At 37.3% G+C, this 22,412-nt stretch overlaps 1 protein-coding gene across 1 annotated transcript in view; it reads right to left on the bottom strand.

The window, feature by feature from the left end:
- The window catches only part of LOC139739098 (organic cation transporter protein-like), a 31,632-nt gene extending 16,100 nt beyond the window's left edge, over positions 1–15,532 (bottom strand). The window contains exons 1-3 of the mRNA XM_071649717.1: positions 15,383–15,532; positions 840–1,109; positions 214–317 (exon numbers count right to left, since the gene is read on the bottom strand). Coding sequence (XP_071505818.1) covers positions 214–317; positions 840–1,109; positions 15,383–15,532 — 524 coding nt within the window. The remainder of the gene's footprint in view (positions 1–213; positions 318–839; positions 1,110–15,382) is intronic.
- Between the last annotated feature and the right edge of the window lie 6,880 nt (positions 15,533–22,412).

Raw genomic sequence — 22,412 nt, 5'->3', positions numbered from 1 at the left:
GTTTTTTTTTTGTGTGTGTGTGTGTGTGTGTGCTGTCGACATGTTGTCGAAATGTTGTCGACATTTTGTGTGTGTGTGTGTGTGTGCCTGGTGTACGAGATTATGGGCTGTATGATCTCGAACTGTATGACTCATGGACCTTTTTTTCCAAAAAGGGAGAAATAAGCCAGCAATCAGAGAAAGAAAACATAGAGAAATAGATATTTTCCCCACCTGTCAGCCAGAGCGCCAAACACGAACGATCCTATGAAGACTCCAAGGAAAAATATCGTCTGTGAAAGATTCACCAGGTACTTTCGGTGGCAAACAAGATCAAACTATTAGAAGTACAAAACAGACATAAACAATAAGAACAAATCATTCTGTCATGTTCATTCTAGAGAGATGATTCATCAGCACTATGTCCTCACTTTGTAATTTGAAAACGTAAGAATAGAATCAAGTGCATGTTAACGAGAATCAAGAACATGTCATCCTTCAATGCTTACACTATGGATGAGGATATTTATTGTGATGAAATTCTTGCGTCGAGTTGTTTTTATTGTAACTGACAAATTGGATGAGGATAATTTTCAGTTGTTAGTTCAACAGTATCTGACTGAGATTAAAGATTATCTAATAAAAAGATAAAGTTTTAATAAATAAAGTAAAATAAGTAGTAATAAATTCATTTATAATCATTTTATCTATGCTCTTTTAGAGAGAATATGGGGTTCCTGAGAACAACAAATACTGATGGCACTTGGCTTACCCTTTGCTTGACATGAACTAGAATAATCAATATTATTGAATACCGTTCGATGACGCAATTGAGACAAAAGGGATTTTTTTTTGCAAACCTGTTGCTCGATGGTGTACTCTGACCACGCCCTGTCATGCTCCCACCCATTCTGACAGGGAATGACGTCATACTGCCCCGCATCTCCGCCATCCTCAAGAATCGCATCCTGAAAACTCACACCAGAAACATTGTACTGGTAGCACTGGAGATAGGAAGGTTCTCCCTTCTCAGTTTCGTTGTGCGGTATGCTAAGGCGTTTCTTTAGATCTTCGCATTCTGACTCGCTTAGGGATAGAGCGGTGCAATTGGCGGAATCCCAAGCAGAAACCTGTGACAACAGTGAGTTTTGACATGTGGAAAAGATATGAAAAAGACGTTATACCCCCATTCCACAGAGATTTTCACTCAGTGCGGTCACTCATTGGAAGCTAAACGTTTATCGCTTTCGGCCATCCACCGAAGTGCATCGGATCGCAGTCCGATAAAGCCGACTTGTATTGTTCGACTATCAGAAGAGTGTCAGACACGTTGAGCAGTGATCCGATGAGGCAAGATCGTCCGATGAGGATCACGAGCGACATGTCCGACACTCACCTGATACTCGACCAACCAATTCGGATTCATCAGACTGCGATCCGATACACTTCGGTGGGTGGCCGGAAGCAACAAACTTTGCCTCCAACTAGTGACCGATGAGAAGAAATCTCTGTGGAATGGGGGTGTTTCCTTGAACACGAAAAGGACCAAGTGATACTAGCCGGGGGTCAAAGGTCAAGATTTGGAGAACGGGTTGGATTCGGCTGCACGGTGAGCACTGTTGAAAGCTAAAAACGTCTGTCCAGTTAGGGGCATTAGACTGATGATCACCAGTTAGACGGATTCATTTGAAGCAAGTTTACTTTTGATCAAGGGAACAATAGCAACGCTGTATGGTAAAGAACCAAAAGTGAAAGAATTGAACTCAGAAGAGACGTGCATCATTGCTTGGAGCGATGCCGACCAAATAACTGCTCTTGATGACTTCCATATAGGAAAATCTCAGGTGGATTAGTCATGATCATGGTGTCTGGAGATTGCTAACTGAAAGGAGACCTCGGGATGATTTTCAGATTTTTACATTTGAACTACATGTAATATAAATTAGTCATACTGAGGACAGAGTTTTAGAATTTGTGATAATTGGGATGAAGAATAAGAATATTTTCAAAATTTAGAACAAATTGCATTGAACAAGGATGATGACATGGCAGAGTCACAATAAGAATGCATGAGTTGGGGCTCAAGGAAGCAGAATAAAAGAAGAAGGCATGCATAGATATACACAGGTTAACTCGCAAGCAAGCGGTATTGTAATGGAATTACATTGCTACATTTCTGAAATATGTGAACCTCCTATGTCATCATCCTTGTTCAGTGTAATTTGTTTAAGATTTTTCAAAGTATTTTTCTCTGCTCAAGAACCACAATAAATTCCACAAATCTATACATGGAGTTGTCGATTTATGTACTACATGATGTAAAATTATGAAAATTGTCTGGAATGTCCCTTTAATTTTGACGTAAGATCCTCTGGTACTATAACTTGATTTTGTTGGAATAAACTTTGCCGTCAATGGTGATAATAGCTTGCTGTGCTCATTTAATGTCATGTTTACACCTGCAAATTTTCATGGACTAAAATTAGAGAAGAATTCTCAAAAAGCACTTATCTGCTAGCAAGGTATTTTTTAAATTGTTTTTATTAATTGGCGAACATGCCGAAGAGACATAGCCAATTCAATTTCGTTAAAATTGATATAGAGCATCTCGAATGATCGAGAAATCTTTTCGTAGTAAAGACAGCACCTTAAGGTCTGTTACTCCTAAAACGGAGAAAAAAAAGTACAAAAGTTTGTAAATCAGTGGGAAACCATTAGAGATGCTAAGCACTTACATAAAGACGGTCTATTAAACATTTAAAGCTGGTCAGATTGCTATCTGCATGAGGCTATACTTGAAAGAGAATTCCACAGAACTGATGCTATTCTTAATCACACATTCTCCATACGTGTTAGACTTAATATATAACGTGCATTTATATTAAAGTCCATAAAAGAATGTTGTTTTATTGACATATGTCTCACAACCCTTTGTACTCTTAATGTATGATGCGTTCTACGTGTATGATGAATTGAAGGATATCCTGTGATTCGATTGTAATGTGAGAAGAAAAAAAAAAACAGTTACGCTGAAAACCTACAGTGCACTCCTGTTATAACGAAGTCCTCGCGGGACCGACAGTTTTTACCAGAATATTAAAATTTCGTTATAACCAAACAAAATACAGTATTTGATGAAAGCACGCACACCATGCGGCGTATATCATATAGATGATGACTGGCGGAGAGGGAACATGCCGAACCGAAGGGTTTGAAATGCTATTGAGGGAGACTATAAGTCCCGAGACGAAGTCGAGGGACTTATAGCCTCCCGAAATAGCATCTCAACTGAGGGTGGAACGTTTGGTACATGTTCCCGAAAACAGAAGTCATCATCTGTTATATCATATGGGTTAGTCAAATCACATTCTATGGAATAGGCAAATTTATGCTATCGATTGCGTGAAAATATGATCGTTCAATCGTTTGGTATCGTTTGTCATTTGTTACTTGAAAATGTTTTCCCATGGGAGAACATTATAAAAATGTTCTCCCCATGGGCGAACATAACCAGTGTGCCTCCATCACGTGACTGTGTTTAGCCAATCACTAACCGGTATTTGACTAATCCATTTAATATTGTATGTTGTTTATCAAACAACCCATCTTACGCCGCAAGGCAATATCAAATGCAATGCAATCAGTCTCATTGTTGTCGTTTAAATTTTTACATACAAAAGAGAGCATGAAAGTGTCTGTGCTTTCATGCCTAGTTTGAAAACACATGTTTGAAAAATTCGTCGGCGTTTTCACGAACCGACGCTATTTCGTTTTTGAGCGAAAATGCAGTTCTGAGAAAATCGCGTTTAAAGATCTCACAAGTTTTAGACAACGTTTTCAATGACTTTTCCTGTCTTGTGTGTGAAAATTTTGACAGGGTGATGAGAGTGGAAGTTGTTCTTCCTATCCATAGTGTAATTTTAGTGTGAATTCAAAAAAATTACGATATTTCTGTCTTCAAACTCACTGCGTCGGTTCGTAAATCCATCGTTTCATGCGCACACCATAGGTTATGTACTTAAGCGCGGGTCTCACGAACCGACGTAAGTTGTATTACGCCGGTTCGTGAGACCCGCGCTGTAGGGCCTGTACAATAGGTAACGTGCAATACGCGTGTATTTACGAACCGTCGCTATTTCATTTTCGTATGTGTTTACATACAAATACTATTAGGGCTATACCTGCTTATCAACAATAACCTTATTAATTGAAATTAATTGTCATGTAATGATTGTTGTGATGATTACAATACATTTAGTGATAATTAAGATGATAATACAAGCCAGTTTCTCTTAATTGTTCTAAAAAGAGTGTTGTCATTGTTTTCATCTTCATTTAGTACACGCATGCATTGTTATTATAGCTGTGGTTGACCGTTCCAAAGATTTCTTTGCCCCCCCCCCCCCCTTTTTGTGGATAGGGCCTATATTATTATTTAACACTTTTGCAATTGGACATCTATCATTTGGTAATACATGTATTCGGTATGCTGTGTTTCATATTTTTTACTTTTTACTGTTTTTTTTTTACTTAATTAACTTACTTTTTCATTTTTCACATTATTTTTAATTCAAATTCAGTTCACTTCTTTCATAATAATTATGAATGTTTGTTCTAAGATGAAGGATACCGCTAAATCTTGGGAAAAAGACGTGCCAGTCAGTAATAATTACTTGTATTTACTCATCTTTCATACTCATGCATGCACTCTGTTATTTCTTTCTCTGAAATAATATATTAATTTCTTTATTTCTTATTATTCCACATATTTGTGACATTTACTTTGTCACAATTTTTATCAGTGTCATTATTGTCATTTGGCTCGCATGCGAAATCACTCATAATTCCTCATTTTCCATCTTTCTCTTTCCTGCTCAACAGATTCTATGATAGCTGCACCTGATCATATAAAAACATAAAACTCATCCTGCATGCACTCTTCGAAACTGATAAACTCCTAAAAATACATGAATATCAACACTATCAGAATTTCAAGCTTCATTTTAAATATATGATAATGGTCATGTTTTATTATGCCTTTTGCAGCAATATATTGAAGAGGTACATTATGTAATCGAAGAAACATAGGTCCTCAATAAAATATCAAATTTGAATTATTCAGAGATGAGTAATGACAATGGGAAGGATAACAATTGTGGAAGAGCTCCATAAATCAATACATATCTAATGGCAAATGGAGATGGAATCAAGATTCAAGAATATGTGTAATTCAAGTTCATTATTATATCAGTTCTTGTGTGTTCACAAAAAGAGGAACACAGTTCGAATATGCACACCAAATCTTACATCGTACATTTACATCTATAGAGTGCGGACGGAACATATACAAGAGAAAGAATAACATTCTCAAATTAATACATCAAGCATAATTACATGTATGTATATGACCACACAAAGATGTTGCTGCATATGCATGAAGCTTGAGAGTGCTGCAACACCCATATGCTCAGATAAAAACTTGATGTATATCATACAAAAGAGAAGAGGTACTGCATGTACATGTAGTTACACTATTCACAGGACAGTAGAGAAAAAGCACGAGAGAGAGAGGGAAATGGGTGTCTAAAATAGGTCGATGTAAGGAGTGCCAAGCCAATTAAGTCTCTAATAGAAGTCATACATATATAAGGAAACAAATTAATCACAACATAAATGATCATGCTCATGTTAACCATTAGCATCTAAAAATGTGTGTAGAAAGCCCATAATATCAGCCTTTCGCCCCGAAGGCTTGTTACATATGAGAAAAGAGAAATTTTGGCCGACCCCCCCCCCCCCCTCCCTGTGAATCCTTAATCCACCAGTACTATAACACATTCTGGGAATGTGTTTGTACATGTACTAGCAAATTCACAAGAGGGGTGGGGAAATTCAGCCAAAATTGTGTGTGGCTAAAATAATTAAAAAGAAAGGTCATCAGCAAAACTACGGGGTGGATGCAGACGAATTTTCATGTGATGACTAAAAAAAAATGCAGCTAAAGGAAAAAAAAAGACGGCGGAGAGGGGCCAAGGCTAATTTGACTCCCCTCCCCCCCCCCCCCCCACCAAAAAACAAACAAACAAACAAACACCACTGTTTTACAGCACCTTTAAAGGACTCTTAATTTTTTGTTTGTTAAAAACAAACGTCTCGAAGTAAAGAATTCCATATTGTAGGCGAAATGTAGACCGATACAGTGTATAAAGTGTACATCCCAAGCTATTAAAGAAAAAAAAAACAGATTATGAATATCATTTAAAGTAAGAATTTCAGTGTGTTTAATCATCTTTAGTTGAGTTGCAAATGACATGTACATATTTAATAAGAGCAGTAAACTTCGAAGCGCCCCCAAGCCCTTCTATGCTTAATTATTCATGTGTAAAGGTAGCGCCAGGGCACTCCGGTGGTCTAGTGGTTATGACGCTGGTCTAGTAATCCAGAGGTCGTGGGTTCGAATCCTGCTTGGGCTGCCTGTGATTTTTTTTTTTCCACAGCATCCTACAAACTGCACACTGCAGTTGCGTGCGTTACTACGGATGGAGACAAATGAATAATCTATTATTTTAATATACAATGTTTGACATCCTTATTGCAATCACTTTCTTTAATTGTAAATTTAGAGACATAATGAATTATTATTAAAAGAAATCAAATTTCTGTATTTTGTTGTGAGTTTGCATGGGAACATACACGTATCATAATTTACAATTTTAGTTAGATAAAGAACATCTTACAACAGAACTGTCTAGTGATGGTTGAATAATTATGTCAATTTGTTATAAGTCCTATCATTTACATGGAGTGCATGTTCCCATGTTTATAAGAATCATACGTGACACATTCAAAGTGGGTTGAAGACAACAATATAATAAATAAAAGAATAAAGGAGAATAGAACTTAATCTGATTACAGCATCATCTAAATATTGCCAATGTGCACTTAGAAATCTATCAAGATTTATCACAAGGTTATGATTACCACACAAAACCTTCAAGATTTATTATCATGAAATACATACCAATGAACACTTAAAAAAATCTAACATTCCATATCCACATGAAGCTTTCCTTGATATAAATGTCTCTCTGTAGTGTTATTAAAGTGTAGCAAAATTGTAATTACGACATCACAGAATGGAATGCATTGTTTTCACCTTCAATCTTAGGATCTCCTTTCATGTTTCCACTTTACAATCACATTTCACTGTAGATATACCGTCCTTATGTTGTCGCCCTTCATCCCAATTTCTCCCTTCTATCCTATCTGTAGATTGTCTTCTTTCCTAAGCCATTGTATTCACATTCCTTGATGATCAGCACGATGCTGTACTTTTTTCTTCTTCTCTGAAACAGTCCAGCTCTTCGCTACTGCATGGCATCAGTCATCTGAAAGAAAAGACAGAAATTAAGAACTTTCGATTAAAATCAAACATCATGATACAAGATACAACTTTCATTTTGAGAAAAAGAAATCAGCCAACTAAACTGTAGTTGAAATTATTTTGCTCTATTTATATTAAACATAAAACAAAACGGTATACAGGATCAAAGAATGTCAAAAAAATACTGCTGTTTTTGATGCATATTCAAATTGTCTCGCCTTTTACATATTTCAATGATGCAAGATCTTATGTCTAGCACTTAGTAAGTCTCATGTAGAATTTAAATTATTATTCACATGAATAAATCTGCATGTCCTTGTAAACAAGGCATTGCTTTGAAAAAGCTGAATATTACTAATTGCATTTGGGAAAGAGTCTACGACAATCAAACTTGTTTATTATCAGAGACTTTAACATCTTAATTAGACCTAGACTCTACATTACCATTGTATTCACATCCGTTGGTGATGTACACGACCCTGTACTTTTCCTTTTCTTTTCTGAGACAGTCCAGTTCTTCGCTACTACATGGCACCAGTCATCTGAAAGAAAAGAAAGAAATTAAGAACTTTTGATTAAAATCAAACATCATGGCACAAGATACAACTTTAATTTTGAGAAGAAAAAAAAATCAGCCAACAAAACTGAAGTTGAAATTATTTTGCTCTATTTATATTAAACATAAAACAAAATGGTAGGCCTATGCAGGATCAAAGAATGTCAAAAATGCTGCTGTTCGTATTTGATGCATATTCAAATTGTCTCTTCATTTACACATTTTACTGATGCAAGATATTACGTTTAGCACTTGGTATGTCTCATGTAGAAATTGAATTATCATTCACATGAATATAAATCTACATGTATTTGTAAACAAGGCATTGCATTGAAATAGCTGAATATTACTACATGTACCTGCATTTGGGAAACAGTCTATGTCAATCAAACCTGTTTCTTATCAGAGACTGTAACATCTTAATTAGACCTAGACTCTACATTATCATTCAGCTTTTAAAGGTATTAACCATTCACCTATAAAACACTGGCATTGTCATGTGCATCATATTTCTTTGATACTGCACATATTTTCATGAAGTCTGCACAAGAATGCAAATGAAACACGTCTGCTGTTTGGTATTTATGAAAAAAAAAATCACTAACCCGGAAGTCCTTGGCCTTAGGAATAACACGTGGCGAGTTAGTAGGAATTGACGTTAAAATAGAATAAGAATAGATCTACTAAATAGGCCTTTGCCTCATGAATGTCTGGTCTAATTTTAGACTAAGTGAAGTCTAGACCTTTCACTTTTAAGTTACCAGTCGTTCACAAAATTTATATTATAGAGCTAGACTACATCTAGATCTAGACATCTTATACTATTAGATCTAGACATCTTATACTATTAGATCTTGGCAACTTTTGTCTTTGTGACACGAAATTTACACGTCACGGATGATATTGCGGCGATATCCAACAGGATGACAGTACCACTATTACTGACTCAGTAAGTTGACATAGATAACTAACATCAACTTGTTAACGTACGTTAGAGATGGCACCATATACAATAACCGGTGACACTGACACTGACAGATCTAACGACTACGTTTAGACTAACGTTAAAGAGTTAGACTCGCCATCTCAGTAAGTCGGCCAAAGACAAAGTCAATACAGGGCTAAGTCAGTGTTACTGTTATGTTAGGCCTAACAAATGTTAACGGTTACTCGGTTAGGTTAGGTTTACCAGGACTCAAGAGTCCTGGTTAAATCAGTCGAGGGACATTTCTTAGAAGTCCTTCGATTCCAAGAATAAAAAGGGTGAAAGAACAAAGGGAAAAAAGGAAAGAAGAAAGGACAAAAGATTATGCATGGATGCTGTGGAAATCGACAGCGCTACTGTATCACTAACAATCACGCGTGAATATGTAAACGCCATTTGGTTGGGCCGCATTCACAAGTTTTAGGGAAAAAAAGCCCCACCGCTGTGCTTCAAAGGTACTCAACTCGAACTAACGTTAGACATAATGTCACATATCTACACACAGTACGGTACTAGGGCTGAATTCACAAGTATACTATAACACTGCACTGTACAGGAAAGCCACCTAACCTGTAGAGTACTAGTTGTACTACTCGTAGTGTTTAGGTAGTATCACTAGACCACATACTGTCATAGATGACATCTACACCAACGCTGCACACTGGCACTGGTCCGACGGTCCCTGACCAGGAAAAATCACTGTTGGACACTGACCAGTAACTTTTTCAGGAATGGACCAGTAAAAATTGGGGGAAAAAATGGGTGGACTCTACCTACTATTACCACTAGTCTAGATGTAGATCTAGAGCTAGACTATAGACTCTGTGTTAATTTGACTTGGTCTTAGACTTCAGCTGATCTTAGTTTTAGTAACTGGCATTACAAGTAAAAGTCTTAACTTAGACTTAATAGTTAAACTTGAAAGTTAAAGTCTAACATGTCTAACTTTATTCTTTACTCTTCCTTTGAGTTTTACTTTTAGACTTTTTACTTTTTTTTTAGTTTAGTAGGCCTACTTTGTCAATCTCATGATTTCATTTTCAACTCAAGTCAAGGCATAGCCAGGAGTGTCTTCGAGACTTTGACATCTTGCATGTCTTGCACACAGACGTTACGACTACAGTACTCAGTAGTCTCAGAAGCAACGACATAAGTTGAAAAGAAACTATAAATAATATGATTTGGGATCTAATTTGAAATTGGATGGCGTTTACAGACTAGGCTTCATAAGCATCACGCGATTGAATACATGGGACTACACTCTACCGCAATTAATGGTTATGGTAGTCCAACTGAAACTGTTATTTTGAGCATGATTTTAATAGGATTATAGCTTACCATTCACTTCACTCGTGGACAGTGGGCTGGCTTAGGTCGTCATTCATCTTTCAGAAGGTTTGGTTCTCACTCTGAGATCTGGATTAGGGCCAAAACCTAATTCTAGGCCAGTAAGTTGAACAAAGCTCAAAATAATGCAACTGCGACGGTTCGTAAAACCCGCATTGCTCTTCACCCTAGCAATTCGGGTTTCACGAACCGGCGTATTAGTGGGGTAGCTTAGTGAAATTATCGTGACACGGCGGACAAAAGCATGATTTTTTCACCAAAGGTACTTCATGATGTACCTTCTCAAAAAATAGGGTGCTCCAAAAATATTGATGCTGGGAAGGAGGTCAGAGGTCAAAGGTCAATGACCTTTATTTGTGAAATAGGTTTTTTGGCTATTTCTCAGGTCAGGAATATCCAATCTGGATAAAACTTGGCAGGAAGAATATTGAGAACAAGTAAAATATTTTGATTGAATTTGGAGTGAATTTTCCAAAGGTCAAAGGTCAAAGGTCAATGAACTTTTTCTAAAAATCATGTTTTTGTTTATTTCTCCAGGTAGGAAGATTCAATTTTCACAAAATTTGATATGAACGTTATATAGAAGGTACCAAGAGTATAAAGCAGGGGTCAAATATAACTGTTGATTTGTATGTTGCCATGGCAACCCAAAACTAGGATTTTTAGTTGAAGTTAGTTATACTATATAGGAGGCTATTTTTCAATTTGGAAGAGATTCCATTTGAATAGGTACAACTGATCGACGGGATGTATAGAGGTTTGAAATACTTTTGATTAGTGTTAAGTGGTACGTTGCCATGACAACTACATATATAGATTTTGGTTAAACTTAAAGGAGACTTTAGAACGTCCATGAATTTGAAGAGATTTCCATCAGGGTTGGTATAATTGATCAACAAAAAGTCGCCAGACAAAGATTTTTCACCTTCATAGCATGTGGGTTGAGTGAATGCAGCAACAATAGTAGAACACATCAAAGAGAGTTTTAAGGAAAATTGGACAATCCGTTCTAAAGTTATGAATTTTTGAAGTTTCTGCTCAGTCGAGGCTGGATGAGAAGACTACTGTACCTTGTAACGTCACATGTGTACAACGATATAAAGAATGAATAAAGAAAATTCAACATGTTTTCACTTACAAAAGGATACTCGACTTCTCTTTCAGAAGGCAGGGGGAATAATATTACCCTTAACATACGTCAGTAGCAAGTCAAAGAAATGTGAACTTTACTCAAAAAGTATGGTTTTGTGAAATTCTCTTTTTATTTTCCTTACAATGTGCGCATGTGACATCATACACTGTGGTAGTCTTTTCATCCAGCCGCGACTGTGCAGACATTTTAAAAAATCATAACTTTTGAACGGATTGTACGATTTTTCCAAGCTTTCTGTGATGTGTCCTACTAATATTGTTGTATTCACTCAATCCACGTGCGCATGAAGGTGGACTTGTCCTTGAAGGACAGCTTCTGAAAGAGCAGACTCTAAGTTTTAAAATGATGTATCACTCAATTCAAATGGATTCCCCTAACCTATCTGAATAATAATACCGGTACTGGAAAGAAAGCACACACTCTGGATAAGTATGAACTGAGAAAAGAGGCTGCATTGTCTATTTTAGCGTTTAATCTTTACGAAGCTGTCTCATGTCATTATGTTCGTCTTTTCTTCCCCCCTCAAATTTTCATTTGAGTTCGTCATTATTAATTTTTGATGATAAGAACGATGCCACAAGGCATTGTTTCGTAAAAATGCTTTAACTGCTCCTTCAGGTCCAAAATCTACATCAATATACGTAATTTTCCTGATCTCCTCAACATTTTTCCAAAAACAAAGCATACACCTTTTATGCATTGAGTCCTCCTTTTTGTGGACAATTAAAGGCAAAAACCCAGAATTAGTGCTTGAAAATAATATTATTCTTAAGTGTGAGTTACGGATATAAAGAACCTCTGTTAAAAAAAAAATGAATCTGTATAAACATCAATGTTAAGTATTGTTAATAACACAAAATGTGTACAATATTTTTATAATAAAATGTTTCCAGACTAAACCGTCCGAAATTTATACTTTAATGAGAAAAATACTGATATCTCCTTATATGTTTGCTTTGATTGCAAAAACTGTATGGTAGGATGTCTTGTGATACAACAGGGGGGCATTTCATGAAGCAGTTTGGTCGGATATTTTTCTGACAAACTGTTACAAGCTACAGAAATCCTTGCATCTGATTGGCAGAGAGCAAATTTGTCTGACAACTCGTCGGACAAAATGCTTCATGAAATGCCCCCAGACCTACACATATTATGCATCAAATGTGATATCCTGAAAAAAATTTTCAAGTCACTCTCCCAAAAGTATACATAGGACCTTTAAGTTTTTCTTGTGTTTGTTCCTGGCAGAGTACTAGTACACAAACTCTCCAATCCATGGTGACCTAACGGGAATTAAGGAAATTAAAATGAATATACTGAAAACCAAAACTACGGATACCGATAACTTACTTCATTATTCTCTCCCCACCCCATCCCACCCCTTCTTTTTGGTTTCTTGATATATACAAGTAGATCTAGCTGACTTTGATAATTGTCATTATGTAACATCATCTTCAGTTGACAAGGCGATAAAACTTAACAATCATATATGCTGCTGGACTATTAGGGGTTAGTTGAACTATTGTTCTCTTTAATGTACCATACTTTTTCCTCCTATCAATCACATGTATTTTGTTTGGAATGTACATTGTACTTTGACACAAAGCATCATAGAATCAACCGCCTTTGGGGTCGGGAATTTTGTCATATTATATTGTGATTTAGATTCTGCTCTATGCCGATTTTGTTTTATTTTTATCAACTTTGTAAACTTCCCCATAGACTTTGTTCACAAGCCAACTACATCCCACCCCCTTTGGATAATGTGAACCAATCAAACATTGCTTTTACTTTTGAATAACATGTCTATACATAGCTATCACACCAAAAATATTCAAACCGCTTTAAGTCTTTATGAGTGAAATTACAAATATAAATATATATTTAAAGATATTCAAATTGTCTAAATTCAACTTCATCTGTGAAAACAAACTTTTACCCTTTTTGAACATTTGAATAACCCCCATAAGAAATAAGAAACATATAGAGAGGGGAAGTGCGGACTATAGAAATTGCTTGCGGGAACCGGTAATCCCTGCGCTAATATGAAATTCACACAATCTTGGAGGAAACGGGTTAAATTTGTTTGGAAATATGTAGGGCAATACCCAAAACCTTCAGTTCTCAATGGAATATGCAGCTCTTCTACTGGTAAAGTAGTGGTACTGGGAGAAAAAATGAGCTGTGACATACGTCCTACACCTGGTTCAGTCATTGCCCAAGATTTAAAGTATCTGAGCCAGAGTCACACTTCACTCTTCGCCATTTCTCTACAGGAGGTAGACAGTACTAAAAAAATCCTTTACCAGAAATAATATCAAATCATTTAATGAAAAGGTGCTTAAGAAAACTGGACTGTTCCAACACACCTCCCTCAGGTCTGCAACACAGACTAAACCACCTGTTACTATAGGAAAACCAGTAAAAACGGTGTATTATTGTAAACATGCACATAATATGTCGTATTGAGGGTCTGAATTTTAAGACTAGCAACCATGTACATTGCATTGCATTGTACAGAAACCTGGCGAACGCCCTGTGTATAGTCTATAAATTCAGACATTATTGTTATGTACAAATTAAGGGTATTTTCTCATTTTTTCTGTTGGCGGATTTCTTGGAGCACCCCCTAATTTTGATCCTCATATATATACAAATGTCTGAGGAAAAAATGACACTTTTGTCCGGCGTGTCACGATTATCAGTATATTTGTCACTAAGCCACCCCACTATATCTTTACTGCGTCGGTTCGTGAAACCCCTTTTTCTCAATTTCTCGATATTTCGAGTACCGTCGTTTTTTTCTTTCTTTGATAAAATTAAGAATAATTAATTTTGTGATCTAAAATTTGGGGATTTGGTAGAGTTTTGAAAGCACTTTCATTTGGTACCAATATCTCGATTTTGAAAATTTTGACCAAAATCGAAATAGCGTCGGTTCGTGAAAACGCCGACGAATTGATAGTTTAGGATTCGGTTGCAGTTCGTTTTTCCAAAGATTCGTTATTCCGAATTCTCGTAATTCCGAAGGTTCCCTATATTCACAAGATTCAGTATTCCGAAGGTTCGTAAATCAGAAGAGGAAATCAGATTCATTATTCCGAAGGTTCGTTAATCCGAAAATGAAAAAGTTCGTTATATTCCGATTCAATGCTTGTTAATCTTAAAACTATATAAAATCTTGAACGTTTGTTAGTATAGTCACCTCCAGACTTAATAAGGAACCCTACTTCATTTTGAGATCAACGAACCTTCGGAGTAACGGCACAAAATGTTTGTAATAACGAACCTTATTTCATTTTCGGATTAACGAGCATCTAAGTAAACGGAATTTGCGCGTTTCAGAATGACGAACCTTCGGAATAACGAGCCTTATCTAATTTTAGATGAACATGTGCTAACGCAAGTTCTCCAACCTGGGAAACGGCGTGTGACATGAAGCGAACGCAGAGCGATTTCTGCCTTGAAATGCAAAGCGTTCGCTCGTGCCAAAGACGCTCTGTAAAGGTTTGTCATGCGATGCAATTCCGTGAGCGATTCCCATTTCGTTATAACGGAACACATTTCTTTCTTCTTTTTGGTCAATGGCGCTCGGAAATGACTTCGTTATTACAAAAAAATCACTATTTCAAGTTCGTTGTAAATAATTTTACACCCTTATAGACTATGATGATAACTTTGGGATCTGAATATTTACTTTTTTGTAACGAAATTTCGTTATAACCGTGTCCTTTGTAACGGGAGTGCGCTGTATTCTTTTTTTTTTAGTGTAATAAAACTGCCATGACAGTGCATGAAGGTAGAGATTGAGTTGTAAAACTGTTCTCTTTGTTGTGAAAGATAATACAATGTAAAGACAATGCATGAAGGTAAATGTGTACATACGATCACTGATCAATGTGCCGAATATTGCTGGTCAAAATTAGTTTGATAATTCACGGTTATAGAGGTTAAACAAAGGAGGGTAAAAGAGCTTACTGAGCACCAATGATCCGCTGGAACCGATAGGTAGACGATCGACAGAACGTTAGCGGCGCCAGGGAACCAAAGCAAAATAACGAGAACACAGATCCTCCTCTGGTAGATCCCAAACTCCCCGAGAACGGACAGAACATTGTCGAAAGCCATGTCTGTAAACTTCGCGCGTTGCAACCCTGGGATTCACACGTCTATCCAGGCGAGCATTACTGCTTCAACTTTGAATGTGGATGGGAATGTTTTCATCAAAGGTGAGAGGAAATGTAAATGCCGGACTATGCTATCTTTATAGCTATGTCCCAGCGCTTCGACTGCGAGCGGTTAAAGCTTTATACTCATCATTACTTTGATGTTCCTCAGTTGTTCGTACTTTGGAGTTCAGACCCGTAAAACTTCGGTGTACTTAAGAGAAATAACTAATCAATTGTACATCATAAAAAATAGAGATGGGAAGACCCTACATCATGTCTTATATACTCTCTATAGGCACTGTCCTTGATAAAAAGAACATTATTGCTATCACTGACGAGGCTATTCTCTCGGTACATAAATCTATGTGGTCATCATCATCAAGGTTGTTCTCAAATTCATCATGAATACATATCAAATCATTGTCTGTTCGTCATCATCATTGTCAATAGGCGGCCTGCACCTGCAGCTTTATAACTAGGGCCAAGATATACAGATGATTGAGTCTAAAATATGTTAGAGTTTAGGAGCATCGAGTTGCACACTTTCACTCATAAAGTGAAAACAGATACTCGTATGGCTGCATATTATTGTCGATTTTGCTATAAAACGTACACAAATGAATTAGAAATGTGTGATATAATTCTATAATAACACGATTTCAGTTGGGTAACGACGAAAATTAACCAAAAAGCTTCGCCGGAAGAACTTACAATCTCAGAGCTTACTCAATCTTGGTTGCTGCGGGATGTTTCATATTCGATCACATCGATTACAATAATTTATATCGAGCAATAGCGGTATCCACTGCGCGCGAGAGTGAATTGTCTGCAGCGTGTTCTGCATGCGATTCAGTACTGCTTGGATATGAATCGATCATAGCAGCCTTCTACGTACCCATTTAACTGCAGGGGAAGGTCGCTTCAGGACCCGACTTTTATTAATTCACACATTTTATCTCAAAATACTACAATACAACTTATTTTCCAGACAAATCGCATTAGTCCGCCAAGTTTCCTTGTAGAGCTTTCCGATATATTGGAAGTAAATTGCAAGTGGTGGGAGATAACTTTAGAGCCCCTCCGAACACTATGTTTCAGCTTTAACAGCATAAGCACTTTGACCTAATGACTCTTTCATGATATGATGATTTGACAGAAAGGTTCCATGATAAATACCACTTCCTGAAAGGCTGCAAGGTAAAACTAGCCATTTCCTCTAATGCTAACAGTTTGATTATTATACAAATGATGCACAGGATAGAGTGCGTTAGTGAAGGCGTATAGTGCACTCGAGGGTATTTACAATTGTGAAACATGCACGAGGCGAAGCCGAGTGCATGTTGCACTACATTGTAAATACCCGAGAGTGAGCTATACGCCTCCACTAACGCCACGAAATAATCCTGTGCATCATTTGTTTTATAAAATTCGAAAACTAACAGCATTTTTCAGCGTTTTTTACGTACCTTTGTGGGTCAAGACGTCCGAAAATGTTCGTCCCAAACATTTACGCATGTCGCGTCGCACTCGGAAATCCCGCACATACAGTATAATTATGATGGGGGTTGGGTTTCCGGACACTTAAGTTCCCGCATGAAAACTTACTTATTTTACATAGAATATGCACCCTTTACCTTAAAGACTTGGATAGACTCCTCATATAGGCCTACTAGCAGTGGCGTATCTAGGGGGGGGGGGGGGGGCAAGGGGGGCACGTGCCCCGGGCGCTACTCTTTGGGGGCGCCGAAAACGAAAAAAAGAAAAAAAACGAAGAAGAAAAAGAAAAAAAGAAGGGAAAAAAAAGAAGAAGAAGAAGAAGAAGGAAAAAAAAAACTCGCCCGGGAAGGAGGGAGAACGGGGGTGGGGGGGGGGGGGGAGAGAAAACCAAATCAAACAAGATGAAAACAAAAAATGACAATGTTTATTGTGTTCACACAGGAATTCCATGTTTTGTAAGCTGAAATTTTGGCTCGCTCGTTGCGCTCGCTCGCCAAAATTCATATAAAGAGAAAAAAGAAGATAAGAACAAAACGTGATGATGACGCGGACAAAATGACAATGTATATTGTGTTCACACATGCCATCGTTAGAAGGCAAAATGTTACACGGAGCAGCGGCTGCAATTTTATTTCTTTCGTTCTGAAGCGATCGCCTATTGGATCAAACGAGGGCGCCAAAGGTGTCGAACATACGGGGGGGGGGCGCAAAAAACCAAATCAAACAAGATAAGAACAAAACGCGGAAATATACAAATTTCGGGTCACTCGCGCGTACTAATTTAGAGTATTTTTTTCAAGTCCTCAGTTTGTTGGTATAAATCGTTATCTATAAGGCCGTCACCATTAATTTTCTTGATTAGAATTGTAAGATTTAATAAGCAAAAAATGACAAGAATTCCATGTTTTGTAAGCTGAAATACAAAAATTTTCGGCTCGCTCGCTCGCCAAAATTTATCACAAAAAAAACTAAGAACAGAACGTGATGATGACGCGGAAATATACAAAAATTTTCGGCTCGCTCACTGCGCTCGCTCGCCAAAATCTATCTAAATTTATTACATTTAAATCACCCTCATCTATAAGGCCGTCACTATATCTTTATTAGAATTGTAAGATTTAATAAGCAAAAAATGACAACAATTCCATGTTTTGTAAGCTGAAATACAGAAATTTTCGGCTCGCTCGCTAAAATTTCTCCAAAAAAAAAAAGAGATAAGAACAAAACGTGATGATGGCGCGGAAATATACAAATTTCGGCTCACACGCGCGTACTAATTTGGAGTATTTTTTTCAAGTCCTCAGTTTGTTGGTATAAGTCGTTATCTATAAGGCCGTCACCATTAATTTTCTTGATTAGAATTGTAAGATTTAATAAGCAAAAACTGACAAGAATTCCATGCTTTGTAAGCTGAAATACAAAAATTTTCGGCTCGCTCGCTGCGCTCGCTCGCCAAAATTTATCACACAAAAAAAGATAAGAACAAAACGTGATGATGACGCGGAAATATACAAAAATTTTCGGCTCGCTCGCTGCGCTCGCTCGCCAAAATTTATCGAAATTTATTACATTTAAATCACCCTCAAAAGACCCCTTTTAAGTGCTTGAAAAAGCATATCATGTAGACTTTTTTTTAAGTCCCTACCGGGATGGGGTTGGGGTTGAACACTTTTTCAGAAATTAGGGCCACAATTTTCGCGCTTGCCCCGGGCGCCATTTTCCCTAGATACGCCACTGCCTACTAGACAACATACTTTGAAAACGGCGTGAGAATTAACCTGCAAAATCGTTGGATTTGCCCTTCAAAGTGACTCCATGTACGCGTCCGGTCCCACAACGCTTGGTCTACTGTATGCACAAGGGAAGAATTAAAGGCCGCCGGTTGGCAACCAGCAGCCCACACTTGACTAGAAGTTGTTTACAGGATTGACAGCGCGTATGCATGCAATTCAAAGGAGCCGCCGCACGCACAGACGATCGGCAATAGGATTTAACACGCAGTGCAATGGGACTGAGTAACCAAAGCACGCGTGACTCATTTCAGCGCTTCCTATTGGCTACATTCTTGAACCCATTTTATAATCATGAATAATAAGGAAAAAAGGAATAGCATTATTGAAGTTGTTATAGTTAAAGGGGGGAAGGGTGACAGACTGGTGCTTTTAAGCACCCCTCGAACTCTTTCTTCCTTCCGGAGGGACGGTGGGAGCAATAATCATTCTGTTGTCACAATTTCGACGTTACCCAGGACAAAATACATCTCCAGATGTAGTTTCCGTATGTCTACGTACACAAATGATCAAAGATAAAACAGGTAAGTAACGTTCACTCATGCAGTCATTATCGTATATAGGTATCTAATATCGAGTGTCAAGTACTTTCCCAGAATACACACGACGTCATCTACAGCACAATGCACTGTTATGTGACCTAACATTTTCTTTCAGATGAAATAAGTGAAAAACTAACAGTGGTAAAAAACAACGATGGTACTTGTCACGCGCAGACGTTTAAAAGAATAGTACCGAATGGGGACAAAGAATGCAGTAAATGGAGTGGCAGGCACACTAATCTGACACGATTCTCCTGTCAGGACTTCGCAACTAGCTGTCGCTTGGTAAACGTGCACACCATGCGTGAATTTTTACATACTTATTTCTAGTGAAACATGATAACATGAGCAGTTTAGTACAAGAAAAGTCATGTCATGTACTTGCCAAAGCCTGAACATCCCTAATTACCAGCACGGGGGAAAATAGAAGAGAGAGAAAAAAATATCAAACCAAACAGCGACATGAATATAATATATATATATATACACTCAGCAAAAAAAGTAAGTTCCCCCCTAACATTTTTGGATATATCTCAAAAAGTATTTTACGGATGTTCATAATTCGAACGGGAATGGATAGGGAATTTCATTACTCATAACATGAATGGCATATCATTGCCACCAGATATCATTATTGGTGTAAAAAATCGCATTTTATGTCAAAATGCATGGGAAAAAAAGTTGCACTTTAGGCCATAGGAAGCATATTGTATACATTTCCTATGTAAGTTATCAAATGATCTTTTTAAATTGTGTAATTCTCAGGAATTTCTTCAGGTACAATGTGCTTCCCTATTAAACAGATGTTATGCATACTTTTTGAACAATAGGCCTTCTCAATATGAAAATATTGGTAGAAGCCATGTGATTTGTAATTCCAATTTAGGTTGATCACATTAGTGTGCCTGTGGGCATTTGGCATCATGCCCTAAAGTTGTAGATCAGTTTGCTGAGGGAAATGACATCGAACGTATGGAGTGGCCTGCAAGATCCCCTGACTGTAATCCAGTAGAGAATCTTTAGGATATCATTAAGTGGAAAGCGAGCAAGAAGTTGAAAGATGACACTTCACTGCAAGTATTTCAGCGCATCTTGCAGAGAGCATGGGCCAACATTGAGCAGCGCCAAGTACAAACTTTAGTTAACAGTATGAGAAGATGGCGGCTGGTCATTGCGGGTGGTGGACATATCAATTATCAAATACTTCACTATATGCTCATGAAAAGAAAGAGATAGAGAAATATGCAATAACCCATGCTTAAATGTTCAGAATCATGAGTGATTGTTTGATTATGTGTGTAAAAGTCATTGCAAATCACTAAAGTGCAACTTTTGTTTCCATGCATTTTGACATAAAATGCATTTTTTCACACCTGGTATCTGGTGGCAATGATTTGCCACTCATGTTATGAGTAATAAAATTCTTTATCCATTTCCGTTTGAATTATGAAAATCGGTTGAATACTTTTTGAGATATATCCACAAATGCTAGGGGGAACTTACTTTTTTTGCTGAGTGTATATGAAGATTTGGACCTTCTCGAAAGGATAGATAGGTTTTTATTCCAAGACTTATTACGCGCCGTGATTGTATTTCATTAGTAATCGACACAGGCCAATCACACAAGTTTGGAGACACCAAACCAAAATGATCATGAAGTTTGCTGCATGGATGACGTCAGAGCGTAACCCATATGTTCAGTAATTTTGGAAACTGAGAAAATCATAACACGTTCACACGCATACTGAAAACAATACACACTTACTGAGGATATGTTTTGATTATGTTTATTGCAAAATCAGTGCACAAGGGGGCCCATCGGCAAATAAATTCACACACATTATTGGTAACATGTGAAAGTTTCACCACTAACACGCGGTACGACGTAAAAACATATTAATTACACATTTTTGTGTTGATACATCAAGCCTTGGCATCCAATACTTTGGTATCTACCTCTGAAAGGCAAAAATAACATCTAGAAAGATTATCGAGGAAAACTATAAGCGATGTGTTCGTCTGTTAGCTAAACGCAACATTGGTAGAAAATATCGAATCTGTATATAAAAGGAACAAAAATCTGCTTCAGTTACTGACTATATTATACATGAACATTTTTGAGAAAAGTAAATCCATGTCGTGACTTGTCAATCAGAGAATATAGCTTTTACGACACATGTACAATGAAAGAGAAGTAATGCTTCTAAAGCTACTGGTATCAGCTTCATCCGACTGTCGTGCCTCGATACCACATTTTGCGGAGATCTAATTGTGCTTTGATGATAATTATATCTAGTATACTTGCAATCCAACGTGATATAATCCGTGTCTGACATCAAATTACCGCGTGCTTCTAGAACATTCTAGTAATCGAATCCTTCTCGTCTGATATCAATATTACTTTGGTCGCATTTTCATAAGGACATCAAAGGGTGAAGAAACAAACGGTCCTCTTCTGCGAGGTCTACCGCGTAACACCTTCAGCATTGGCTACTGTACAAACAAGTCCGCGGTAAATGTTGAAAGCACAGGTATCATATTCCATGTATTTCAGGGGGTTGTTGAGTGGATACTCAATTTCATCACAACAAACGAAAACGAGACGAGATACTCAATTTCATCTCAACAAACGAAAACACAAAGGAGCGTGAGAGTATCGATCATTAATGTAGAAAAATATGTCTTGTGGCTCTTGTTGCCTCAAACTGACATCATGATGTCGACAGAGGGCGCAGTATATTTCATTTCTCTGTTTCTTTCTTCTTCATTGATTTAGAATTCATCAAACTATTTACACTTACCCCTTGTCGAAATTCTGCAAACGTTTATTTCCTACTGTTTGTTTATACTTTCCACAATCTGACTAAATGTTTCTTTTGCCCACTAATGTACAGTAAAGGAAAGTAACCAGCAAAATGACTTTTTTTTAAGTTCACAAAGTTCATCTACGTATGGAGCTAGGATGCAAATGATATAAACAGCTATGAGCAGAAGATGAAATGTGCATAGA

Source organism: Diadema antillarum, unplaced genomic scaffold, assembly GCF_040938485.1.
Source record: "Diadema antillarum isolate AM-2024a unplaced genomic scaffold, OU_Dant_1.0 seq00000782_RagTag, whole genome shotgun sequence".
In the NCBI taxonomy this organism is placed as follows: domain Eukaryota; kingdom Metazoa; phylum Echinodermata; class Echinoidea; order Diadematoida; family Diadematidae; genus Diadema; species Diadema antillarum.
Note: the sequence above shows the minus strand (reverse complement) of the source record. Positions and strands in the feature narration are given on the sequence as shown.